Source organism: Myxocyprinus asiaticus, chromosome 20 (genome assembly GCF_019703515.2).
Source record: "Myxocyprinus asiaticus isolate MX2 ecotype Aquarium Trade chromosome 20, UBuf_Myxa_2, whole genome shotgun sequence".
In the NCBI taxonomy this organism is placed as follows: domain Eukaryota; kingdom Metazoa; phylum Chordata; class Actinopteri; order Cypriniformes; family Catostomidae; genus Myxocyprinus; species Myxocyprinus asiaticus.
In genome coordinates, this window is record NC_059363.1 from 35,474,737 (window position 1) to 35,488,735 (window position 13,999).

Genomic DNA, 13,999 nt, shown 5'->3' on the forward strand with positions numbered 1-13,999 from the left:
CCCCGGCGGACTGAAAGGCTGAACTCACTTTTTAACTCAAATTTTCTTGAAAATTCTCTTGCAATGATCCTACAGTGTTTTCCTTTCAAAGTGCTCTACGAAGGCATAATTTATGCTGTTTGGAATGCAGTGTATGTCTTCTCATCGCAACACTTGACAAAACAACCCATTGCACAAAGCAAATTATGAAAAAAAACACATGAAATCCAATCTGACCATTCAGACTAAACGATTAACAATAATCTGCCACCTACTGATCACCTACGTATGTGGTTAGGATCAGGCTTGTAAAAATCTGATTTGTGATTTTGTCCTGTTCAGACTACAAAAACCTAAACAGATTTCAGTCAGATTGGACAAAATTATTATTATAATTGTTTTCTGCCTTTTAGAACATAGCCTATTTGTCAAGCATATTTTCGGTTTAACTTGCAGGTTCACCACATTTGACCAATAGTATGCATCAAGACGAAGATTCTACACACTGCATATGTTTGCAAACCTGCATGTGTGTGAACAGAAATGTGGCAAGAGACCATGCAAGAGACACATATTTGTAATCAGTGTGTAGAGGACAATAGTAGAGCATTGTTTTGACTTCACAATTTTATTCTAAAATGTCAATGTTTTCCATTCAACAAGAATAAGCTTTTAGAAAAGCAATTCATATGTAGAAAAAGAGGGAATGTTGATCAATGCCATGAATTTACCTGCCAGAATGCTTATGTTTCTATTGTTACTCTCCAAGGCCAAGGTAACAATGCACTTTGGCAGTTCCGTTGGCTACTCACCTCATCTGGTGACAGTCTGGATTGTTGTACGTGTAATTATGGTGGAATGTTTACCCCAATGATAGTCATTTCTGTTCAAGCTCACCTGGACAGGCAGCTGAAAGTGAGTGCTAGGCCTCAAAAACATTTTGTTTTGTGTAGTGTTCAATGCCAGCGCAGGTCTGCATACCGCCAAACAGCTGTGCTCCTTACATGCTGACAAGCATGCAACATGCATCTACACTGATTTACAGACATCTAACACTTGAACCTTGAAAACATCACCCTTAACTATCAATGGAAAGCTTAAGTTCAACACTTAAATTTTTTAAAACCTATCACGCACACCTGTGACAATCTCTAAGGGCCAGCAAAGCCCTTGAGTTAATTTTCACTTTAAATGATCATTGGAAAGTGACTTTTGTGAGTTTGCTTATTTGTTGATTGCTCACAATGGGTTTGTTAAAGTTTAAACTAGGCTGTCTTAAGCATTAAGAGTTATGTCAGGTTTTTTGTTGGCGGCATTCGTGTCTCTAAATTTGTAAACATTTTTTAAATATCAATCACCTCATTGCTACTACAAACTGGTGGTGATGTAAGGCACTGTAATGCAGTGATTTAACTGTGCCTTGATTTTCAAAGAGTGTCCTATTCATGAATCAGATAGACTTAAAATGTGCAGGCCACCACTGATGCACACACGCAAATACAAACCAAAGCTTTCACCATTCATTGCACATTTTATATCCACATGGACAGCCGCTCTGATCTTCAGACAGACAACCTCTCAACCTCATTTTCTTTCTCTTTCTCTCTTCCCCTTTGGAGTCAATAGAGCATGTGTCCTTCTAAAACAGTCATATCCTTTTAATCAGTTCTACACCAACTCCTGTCTAGCACTGGCTCAGACTATTCACTCACGTGACCCTGTACACAATGCTCAGTTCAGGGTTGTTTTCAACGTTTTTATCTTGCAGAGCACCGAGGTGGAATAGCCAAACACACCAGGGTGCTGAGTGTGACAGTGCATCCTGGAGCTCTGGGACTCTGTTGGGCCCCTTGTCTGTATTCATTGCAGGAGTCAGCCCGAATGTCAATACACTAATCATATGCTTTGTCACACTGGAGCATATGCTGAGACTGGGGGTTCGGGCAAATTCAACTTTCTCAGTCATGCATTTCTTACGATGTTTGATCCTTTATTTCTTTGCTAGCTACCCATTAATTTTTACAGTGCAGGCTGGATAAAAGTTGAATCACTTTTTGTAGTGACAAAAAATTAATGTGGCAGTACTATGGTTCAGGGATGGTATGAGATGATAATACAGCGGTACTTTGATATATAAGGTGGTCAGTGTTGGGGAGTAACGGAATACATGTAACGGGATTACGTATTTAAAATACAAAATATAAGTAACTGTATTCTACTACAGGTACAATTAAAATCATTGGTAATTAGAATACAGTTACATTCAAAAGTGTTTTGATTACTGAAGAGATTACTTTGCATTTTATTGTCATTTGTTTCATTTAATATTTAGTCCTTTCAGATGGAAAACATTTACACATATAAATGATGTGATCCAAAGTGCATTTGAACAGCGATGAAACACTTTCTTATGATATGTTATATTCATACGAGCAGACAGAGAAGAAAGTTTGAAGTAAGTTTGGAGCAGAAGAAATAGAAATAAACCTTGTGTAAATTGTCTGCTTTACGCTAAGCTAAAATGCTATTTCTAGCCATTTTACATGCACATGTTACCAGGCACGATCATATTTTTTTATCAAGAAAATTCACGTTAGATCATAATTTCTTTTTTTCTAGTAAGACCTTTGATATTAGGGCAAAAATCATATTCTTGATAATAATTTTTGTATTGTTTTCCTGTAAAAATATCGAAAAATCCTTAAAACAAGATCAATTTGATTGATCTCGTTTTAGAAACAACACTGCATAAGATATTTAGGTTTTTCAGAGAATGTATTTTTAACGTGTATTTTGTCTTACTGTACTGGGAGAGTTTTTATAGTCAAAATAAGTGAAAAAATTTACCAGTGCTGAAGAAGTAATCCAAAGTATTTTGAATATGTTACTGACCTAGAGTAATCTAACGGAATACATTACAAATTACATTTTACTGCTTGTATTCTGTAATCTGTAGTGGAATACATTTCAAAAGTAACCCTCCCAACCCCGAAGGTGGTACAGTTTGGTTACCACATTCAAACACCATGTAAATGGCAATATGAGATACTTTAAAGAGTATTATTGGTAGCACTTTATTTTACAGTACTGTTCTACATTTACTTACTATATAAATACAATAACTACAGTAATTACTAGGTACTAACCCTAAACCTAACCCCAACCCTAACCTTAACCCATGTTAAGTTCATGTAGTTAATCTAATATTACTCAGTATTTTATTGGGTAAGTGTAAGTATACTGAAAGTACACATACTGTAAAATAAAATGCAACCGTACTATTGTATTTCCAATATGGTGGGGTCCAAAAAACACAGTATTACCATGTTTGTCCAATATTTTTATAGTAATATCATGGTCCTTTGATATATACACCATGATACTGTTTGATTACCATATTCACACATCATGGTACATAATGGTACTGTAAGGTATTACCATTACGGTAGTTTCCCAAGCCAAGGTTTTTACTAAAGTACACTCACCAAGCACTTTATTAGTAACACTATGGTCCTAATACAGTGCCCAACGTGGTCTTCTGCTGTTGTAGCCCATCTGCCTCAAGGTTCGACATATTGTGCATTCCAAGATGCTATTCTGCTCACTACAATTGTACAGAGGGGTTATCTGAGTTACCGTATGATATGATTAATATACCATATTCATATTCCATGATACCGAAATGGTACAATAAGATACCTCAAAAAGAATTATGGTATAACCAAAAGTAGAGGTCGACCGATATATCAGTTTTGCCGATTAATCGGCACCAATAACAGATTTATGGACCTATTGGTTATCTGCAAAAATCCACACCGATTGTTTTTCCCCGTTGCTTCTGGTGCTGGAGCGGCTGGGAAGGGTCCGCTGTCATTATACATTATAAGAGTGGCCTCTAGAGGCGACATAAAAACGATCACTTCACTGATGCCTTGTGGTGTTTGTTTTGACACATAAGACTACATTCTGCATTGTTTTATTTATGTATTTATTTGTAATGGAATAGTGTAGGACAGAGAGAAACAATAGATGTTGATATTGAGTCTTGAGAAAACTTCGCACTCAGGAAGAAACAACGTCTTTTAAAATTAAAAATTCTTATTTTGAAGCAGCAGTTCTACACAGCACAAATAATGAAACTTTGTCACCAAGGAAAATAGCCTCATGTGGATTGATAAGGCTGAGAGAATATCATTCCAAGTTGTCCAAAAGACAGCACTCAACCTACAATGAATCAATCCATTTCTAAAAAATGGATGGGAGCACAGTATCATAACCGTACTGAAGGGATGACAGGAAATAGATTGACTTCTTCCCCTGTTGCTCATCTCTCCTCCATGCCACTCTAATTGCACTCTAATTAACATTTCATTTACAAGAGGATCCAGCCTCCCGCTTGTTCTACATGCAGGTACAGGGTTTGCTGCACACCAGAGGAATGATTGCAGGTCTGCAATTTCACCATCAGCTCCTGAACTGTGGAGGTTTGATAACGACTACTTCTGAGTATTCTCCTCATTAATGTTTGTATGGTATCCCTGGAAGTAAGGTGTTTCCTTGGCTCTCCTTATTCTGCAAACTCTGATTAAGATTACATCTAGTGCAGTTCTACATTACATTTCTTAAGCTTTCTCAGCCTTTTAGTGATAAATTTAATGATGCTAGGAACATTAGCAGTCATTGTTAAGAAATAGTTATGTGTCCTAGTCTTTGAACTGGTATTCCAACAATGCAAGGGTGTCCAAAAAGATAACTGAACTCATTCCCAACAATAACATTAAAATGATTGGCAATAACTATTATTTGGGATGAAACAAGAGGTGCTACCCGACATAATTTCCTTTTTCTTCTGTTCTTCCACCCAGGAGTTTAAATAAAGAGGGCAAAACAAATCTATTTTCTTCCTCACTCCCTTCCAGTCTTTTTCCTTCACATAGCAGCCTCCCTGCTCATCCGCTTTAGTTGAGATCAATTCCAAAGAAAACAGACAAGCAATTATAAATCAGACCACAAAAATTAACCTGGACCTACATGGGGTCAAATCTGTCTGTTTTCTCAGAATGACCTGGAAGTGCTCGAGCAAGTGGCAACATCCCAAGCGGATCTAAAACTGGACTGCTGTCCTTCTCCACCCAGGGAGGGGCCCACTGATCACACTTTAATGTCCAATGCAGTCACTTGGCTTGAGGAATATCAATATCAAATGTATTTTCCAGGACAATTCCAGAAGCATTCCTCTCACCACCCCTTTCCACATACCAACAGCACTGGGACACTAATAAATAGGCTAACAAAACCTCTAGTTAAGCACCAGCATGTAAGTTCCTAAAATCTTGCCATTAGAGTGTAAACATTCCCTGAAAACAAGCCGTAGTATCGTGTTTTGCTTTTCAGGTATCTTGCATTAAGAATGTTAGGTATGTTTACTGTAAAAAAGGCAAACTCATTCAGAATATGTGTTTTGCATTGCTGTACAAGGGTATAATAGTGATAGCTCATGGCTTGCTCCTTACATGGATTGCACCAGCAACTTTCTGTTTACCAGCCCTATGCTTTTTCACTAAGTCAGACCACCCTAGAATAATATACTACATACTAAGTGTGAGACCTGCATAGCAAACTTACAAATGATGTTAACTTCCAAATCCAGAGACATCTAAGTAACAACTATGCATTGCTGCATAAGGTTGTGCAAGCCTATTTAATATGATTCATGTAATTTCTTACCTGATGAAGAAGGATGCCGCAGCTGAGGTTGGCTGGTTGGTGGAGGGGGGCATGGCCTGACCAAACTGAACCGGACTTCTTTGTCTGGAGGGAGTCAAGGACACTCTGGAGACGGCATTTTCTGAGGGCCAGTTGTTCTGCTCTGCTTGACTCATAACACCTTGTGTCTAAAGGGAGGAAACATTACAGATGATTCTTCAGACATTCAAACCAAATAATATCTGACTAAATTATCCTTGTTTCACAGTTTCAAGAATCCTACGCCTAGGCCAAAGGGGATCACACCTTAATAAATAGATCTGCTAGGAGCTTTCATGATGCCGATTACAAGGCAGAGCATGTCCTTACATGGAGCAAGAGCCGGTTCCTTGACAAATTATGTATCAAAGGTTACATATAAAAAGAGGGAGGTAACAATTACGCAATGTATTTGTCAAAAACTACATGAGCACAAGGGAAAGACATAATTCGCCATCAGGGAGAAGCATTCATTTCTGTACTGAAGCTATGAAATGGGTTTCAATGGGCAGAGATTTGAATAGTACACAAAAATGGCATATTCTTAGTCATGCATGCCCAGAAATAATATAAGCAGGTCAAAAGGCTCCCTCGAAAGAGGAATGTGATTGGGTGAAGAAGCCAGCCTTTCGTCTGGAACTTCCATCGTGTCCACACAGAAAATCAAGTAAGGGACAAACGAGACTGTAAGTGGGTGACTTCAAATAAACAGGGCTGTTACATAAATTCCTGTATGTTGTCTGCGATGAATAGCTTTTTCACAAAAAGGAGATATTGCTGAATATCTCCTGCACTGAAATCATTAATTTAGCGATGTTTTCATTATTTTTCCAGAGTTGCTCTTTGTCTGAGGCCTGTGAGTAACTAAGCAGCTTATCCAACAATCAATATGATCTGTCAAGTGCTTGTTTTATACATAAGCAATACCCAAAACCTGCAGGTGAGGTTGGGACATTTCCCAGAGTCTGCTGTGAGCAATTTGACAACCGTGGTTTTAGTCTTCTACGTTGTGGTGGATGTGCATAATGGCTGGGATCGTGTTTGCTCTGGATTCATGTCTGACAGCTTAAGAAACATAGTTAACAATCTTTTCATGAAGCATATGCCATCCAGTGTGCACGATGTGTCCACAAAACTCTGACAGGAAAACTATTAATATAGCTGGAATGGCATATGAGCTCCATATATCACAACATTTCAGACACATGGTTGGAACATTTAAACCAGACAATGTACGACAAGCAGCATTCAGACTGAGACGTTTCTAGTCTGCACTTTGTGGAATTGTGACATTTTGTTGAATAATTACTATTACATAAGCAGTTGATTTTTGAGTATTGATGCATTCTGAACAAAGTAGAACAAAATATTCATTTATTTTGCTTATGTTTTGTTTATGTCCAGTGTTGGGGGTCTATAGAGTGTGAGGCCAGAGACCATTTAGCAGAGAGACGAGTCACTTCTATTTAAATAAATGGGAGAAATTGGAGTGCCCATCCAAGAAGCTCTAGCACCCAGCAGTCAATGGATGTAGAATGGAAGTCCTGCCTTGCAGATAAAAGAGCCAGTCACCTTTTAGATACAGACATCGCCTGTCAATCAACTCGCTAACGCGCATGCACATTTCGTGTTTTTAGCGTGATATGAGATCAACAACATTTGGTTGAGTGAAACATGGTTGATTCATGTGTTAATACACACTGCATTAAAAAATCAGTAAACGCATTTAGGCAGAGGGATTATAAGACTAGTCTTCCACTGGCCACGACATAATGAAACACCGGGTGAAATACTTGCTCAATTCACGGACTTATGCAGCCGAACTGCTCTGTGTTAGAGCTCCCTGTAACTGTGAGAATGGGATGAGAAAAGCTGACTGGATCAGTGACTCCAAGCAAAGTTTTACATGGTTTGTGTACGCAGAGAAAATGTCTCTGTTTCTAAAAATATTCTACATTTTTGTTTTATAATAAACAAGTAGTTTGTTTCATGAAACAACCCATTTTTATGACATTTTGGTAGCATTAAAAATGATTCCATTCAAGTTGTATCAACATGCATCTTTGAAGTTGTGGTGTCTGTACGCACTGTGAATCAACTCAAAACAAGCATGCACTGAGATGACAAGGTTATTCTTCATTATTCATATTGGCTGCCATGTTGATGGAAAAACAAATAATACATATTCATGTTATTGATTCTTTATTATAAATATGACGTGAAGACCTACTTTCTAAATATCTGTTTGTTGTTGATTTGACATGAGTGTTGTACAGTAGCAAGCATGACCTGTAATGTATCTTGTATGCAATGCATGCATGGCTTATCTGTATGGAATGCATAGTATTGCAGAAGAGAAAGTGGCTGTGAGAAAAAAGTTATGCAAATGTAATGCAAAAGTAATGCTTTACTTTCCATAAAAATAACTTTTTATTTAATTAAGTTACTTTTTACTAGCCTGCTCAGTGCATCCACGTGAGAGCTAACAAACTCATTGACTATATATACACAGACACTAATTGCAATTTTAAAAGCCACAGGTGTGGTAAAGTAACCTTTAATTGCCATTTAAACGTGTGTCACCTTGTGTGTCTGTAACAAGGCCAAACATTCAAGGGTATGTAAACTTTTGATCAGGGCCATTTGGGTGATTTCTGTTATCATTATGATTTAAAGAGGAGCCAAACAACTATGTGATAATAAATGGCTTCATATGATCACTATCATTAAATAAAAGACCATTTTTGCATGATCGGTCATATTTTCATATATATATATATATATATATATATATATATATATATATATATATATATATATACTGTATTTAAGATCACTAAATCAACCTCACCACATTAGGTTGCACCACCAAAACTTTTAAGGGTTAGATTAGGTAAAACAGTTCCATATGCGGTAGCAATTTCAGGTTTTTACTGTGTATGTCAACATTTGTCTTGTTTGTGTATTGATATTTGGAGAAAATGTTACTTCATTGAAACATAACTGAGAAATCAATTAAGTGTCCTGAACTACAAAACTAGAAAAAGTTGGGACAGAATGGAAAATGCTAATGAAAGCAAAAAGTGCTGTGCTATACTGAAAGTGCTTCAGCAACACATTGTGTGATGTTTTCTCTTGTGAATTTAACTTTTGGAAAATATACACTCATTTCAAATCAGATGATCGCAATACTCTTCAAAAAAAGTTGGGACAGTCAAGTACTTACCACTGTGAAACATCAACATTTATTCTAATAACACTTAAGCATTTAAGCACTGAAGACACAAGTTTGTTAAGTTCAGCAAGCAGAATTTTCCCCATTGATTTATAATGAAGGTCTTCAGTTAGGCTATTTTGTGGGGCCTTCGTTGCCAAATTTTGCACTTCATAATGCATCACATATTCTCAATTGGAGACAGGTCAGGACTGCAGGGAGGCCAATCTAACACTCGCACTCTCTGCTTACACAACCATGCACTTGTAATCCGGGCAGTATGTCGTTTTCCGTTGTCCTACTGTGCATGATCTCCGATCCCTCAGTCGTAATTATCTTGTAAACCGCCATTCGTCTGTCATGGATATTATGACATGAGCTCTGGTATACTTCTGTAAACTTTGTCAGTCAACACCATTCGCAGCTGCATCCACAGATGCAAGTTAAGGCTTTACTGTGCAAAGCAGAAGCCATACATCAACATTGTCCAGAAGCGCAGCCGACTTCTCTGGGACCGGTCTCATCTGAGATGAAAAGTGGAACAGTGAAATTTGTCCGACGAGTCCACATTTCAAATCGATGTGTTCTCCGGGCCAAAGAGTAAAAGGACTATTCAAGCTCTTATCAGTGTCAGGTCCAAAAGCCAGTGTCTGTCATGGTATGGGGGTGTGTCAGTGTCCATGGCATGGGTAACTTGACATCTGTCAGGTCTCCATTAATGCAGAAAGATATACAGTATACAAATTTTGGAGCAACAAATAATGCCATCCATATGGCATCTTTTCCAGGGACGTTCTGACCTGTTTCCAGTTGAGAATATGTGGCGCATTATGAAGCATACAGTTTGGCAACGAAGGCCCCGTACAATTGCGCAACTAAAGACCTGCATAATGGATGAATGGGGCAAATTTCCACTTGCTAAACTTAACAAACTTGCATCTTCAGTGCCCAAACGCTTAATAAGTGTTAATAGAAGAAATTATTATGTTACACAGTGGTAAACATTCGACTCATCCAACTTTTTTGGAGCATGTTGCAATCATCTGATTTGAAATGAGTGTGTGTATGTGTATATATACAGAGAAACTTATTTGGGCAACACAAATCTTCTGGGACGTCTGTGAGAAGTCAGAAAGGGCTTGGACAAACATAGCTTTCATGCACTCGTTGAAGCAAAAACACCATGCTGGATCCGTGACATGACAGAGTCATATCGCCGTTCATGGCATTCTGGTTTCAGATGTGCCATGATAAATCAAAACAGCGTCACATTGAAAGTGAATGGTGTCTATCTGGACAGTACATTAAACCCCCACACACGAATAAAGAAGGAGCGGGTGTCAGATTTCACCTCAACAGGATGTTTAAGGGGGCCACACCATCAGAGCGAGACCGAATTTGGGAAGCACAGACACACATTAGACACACATACTGTAGAGTATATGCACACACACACTGCCACAGCAGCTGTCAAAAACTTAATATGGGTGTTTGAGGACTTAAACCCTCCAGTCAAGCTGTTTTCACGAGTGTCACACACTGAGCATGAGGTGAGCACGCTGTATCCCCAGGTCAGGTCATTAAACTACAGCAGCAGAGCACTCCGCTCACTCGATAAAATCAGGTATTCTCTTTAAGCTACACCCTATACCCTGTCTACACCCTCATCTTTCTTCCAGAGTCCAGAAAATACAATTATCTCCTCCCAAATATCTGTCTCTTTCTCTGTTCTTTGAACAGGAGCAGCATAATTTCTCCCTCTGTGTCTCTTTCTCCTGCTCAGAGGGAGGCAGATTCCTGGTTTGGCACTCCCAGTAGGTCATTCCAGCCTATATGAAGCCCATGTGGAAATCCCACCTTTCTATGCTCTAATAATTTATCTGCCATCTACAGTGAAAAGCAATAAAGCTGACAGTAATGTCTGCTCAAGACACTTTCTCTTCTTTCAAGGTGCAATTCATCAGGTTACAGAGTCAAATGTTTTTCTTTTCTTTTTTATCTTCAAAGCATTTAATAAATAGGCTATGAATAATACAAAGGAAAACAAAAAAACATAGCCATATACCTCTTGCAAGCTGGATACTTGTGATAGATATACAACAAGCTTAAAGTCAATATGAAACTGCTTTTGCAATCCATTTTACTTTTGTAATGTGACAGGATGTTCAAAGAAAAAAAACTATCTTGGATTTTCCTCCATCTGTAATTGATTGGATTGTGAAAAGTGGTCTTTATATAACAGGTGGTTGGAGGGGAGGAAACATGAAACATGAGAGGACTTGGTGCACACCTGCTAAAACTCCTGATTTTTCCAGGTTTCTCCTGTTTTTCCACCCCTCCTCCTGCTGTACTCCCGATTTACAATTTCTCCCGATAAACTCACGATTTTCCGCATCCACACTGTGCTCATGCGGGATGGTCCTGTATTTAAATATGAAATTATACGTCTTGTATCGAATCAATACGGGATGCAATTTTTCCCATAAGCTGGTCAAATGGCGTCACGACAAAATTGTTCCGGATCGTTAATGTAACATTTATATAAGTTGGACATTTTTCATAAGGTGGGCAAGGGGTTGTCTGAAAAGTCCACACATTGTGCTGAAACATGCTAATACTGTGGAGGGTGTGGTAAGGGACCGTCTGAAAAGTCAACACATTGTGCTAAAAGTGTGGATTGTTTTTACTGAAAAACAGAATGTTCAACATAAATGTTCAATACGATGTACAAAATTACACAGATCCAACAATGTATGCAAACAATCAATGAGTCAAAGACAAGAAGTACAGGTGAAATAAAACAATTGATATTTAATATAAAGTAAATAAAAAAACGTAAAAATACATATAAACCAACACAGATGTATATGCAAGATAAAGAAGTTAAATAATCAAAGAAATAAAAATCATTATTCTCTTCATTGTAGCATTACTGACTGGTACTGCTGCTCCCTATACGCATATTATGTAGGACACCTACTCCATCTGAGGGCACCATCTTACCTCCAGAAAAAAGTGCTTTAAAGTGGAGCTTTAAAGTTTTGGTCACCATCCACTTGCATTGTATGGAACTAAAAAGCTGAAATATTCTTCTAAAAATCTTAATTTGTGTTCTGCTGATGAAAGACAGTCATACACATCTAGGATGGCATGAGGGTGAGTAAATGATGAAAGAATTTTCATTTTTGGGTGAACTATCCCTTTAAAATGCTCTTTGATATGAGAATTGGAAAGTTTATATTTGAATGTGTTTTATATCCCCGTTACAAAACAAACTATTATGTTGGCACCATAGTACAGTGATGGTATCAGATGGTAAAACTTTCTAATATACCATTATGCTATCTTAGTAATCCAAGGTACATCAAACAATACAATTGTGTCACCATAGTACCAACAAATCATGTCTGCCTTTGCATTCTCAAGCGTTCAATTGAAACTAGACTTGATAGCTGTCAGCGTTTCATCTTGTGCTGATGGTGAATGCCCTGAACTCTGCGTGAAACTGTTTCTTGCCCTTTGATGTTTCTCTTTTTGCTTTTCAGGAACTCTCATCTGCCTCATAAGTAATGATGTGCCTTTACCCCGTACAACAGACATAAAAACCAACTGCACAGAACACAAGGTCCCTCCCAAGACTTCGTTTCATACCCAGTGCATCTCCATGGCTTTGTCTCCTCCTTTTTCCTCCTTCTATCTGTCATTTCTCCCCACAGAAATCAAATGGCAGCACTTATGAGTTTTGCTTAAGGCTCAGCTATGTCCCAGGGCACTGCTTGTGTTATTGTCATTGAGCCAGTCTATTGAAAGGAAGGGAGTCTTTCCAACTTATACAAGGCATATCTCTGAACAAGAAAAAAGCATACGACCAAAGTCATTCCAGTGGTGTGCGTGTACAATGTACACGTGTGAGTCTCCGTGTTGATTTAGTTGTGTGTTTGTGGGTAAGTACCGCGAGGCAGTCAGCTTCTGTGGGTTTTTCAACACACACTGGGCCAGCAGTTGGTCTGATTTTTTTATTTGTATTTTTGCAGAGGCTTTTTGCATTGTCTGTGAATAAGCACACGCTGGTTGCTAAAAGCCTCTGTGGCAGTGCGCTTGCTGGTATAAAAGGACATGTTGACATTAGCTCAAAGAGGAAATTCACCTGCATCTCTATTGTGAACTCCCTCTTCATCAATAGCTGTTGCTGTTTGTGGTAACAAAAGGGCCTTATCAGATTCAATTGCAAAAGATTGCAAAAAGCAACATCAATGCCACAAAAGAGAGGTGATGTGTATTTTCATTAGATACGTTTTGATGCAACAGACTCCGTGAAAATTGGACAAGAACACTTAAGTTAGCCACTTGTGGTGCTGTGTTTTCTTTAGTTCAGAGGCTGTGCGCTTAGCACACATGGGCAGTTAACTGTGGAATGTAACAGTGCAATAAGACAGTGCAACAATAAAATGCAAGAGTAATAAAAAGAACTGGTCAAACTCTCAATATACCTAACCTCCATACAGGTGGAGTGGTGGTGGTGTAGTGGACTACAGTACTGAACTGGTAAACAGAAAGTTGTTGGTTCAATCCCCACAGCCACCACCACTGTGTCCTTGAGCAAGGCACTTAACTCCAGGTTGCTCCAGGGGGATTGTCCCTGTAATAAGGGCACTGTAAGTCGCTTTGGATAAAAGCATCTGATAAATGTAAATGTAAGGTGGAAAAAAAAAACCCATGCAAAATCAATAAGTAATAATGCTCATACTCAAACTTTTCTGAGTAAATTTTGGCTATATATACAGTGTGTGTGTGTGTGTACATATATATATATACATACACACTGTATTATGCTTTAATTTAAGTCAGCATTGTATCAGCCACCCTGCCCAATGGATATTGGCATCTACCAACTAAAAGTGCACAACAGTTGACCATAGTTTCATTCCTTCATAATGTAATTTGGATTTCTCTAACAATCACAAACAAATGTTGTATCCATTAAAGAAATGTTTTTTTTTTTATTATTTATTTATTTTTTTTTTTTGGGTCATACACCCCTTTGAAACTAGAAAAAAAAAA

The 13,999-nt window shown here is 38.1% G+C and overlaps 1 protein-coding gene across 1 annotated transcript in view; it reads right to left on the reverse strand.

Annotated features, from left to right (window-relative positions):
- The window catches only part of LOC127411210 (kinesin-like protein KIF26A), a 178,008-nt gene that overhangs the window by 78,769 nt on the left and 85,240 nt on the right, over window positions 1-13,999 (reverse strand). Inside the window, exon 4 of the mRNA XM_051646604.1 lies at window positions 5,707-5,873. Coding sequence (XP_051502564.1) covers window positions 5,707-5,873 — 167 coding nt within the window. The remainder of the gene's footprint in view (window positions 1-5,706; window positions 5,874-13,999) is intronic.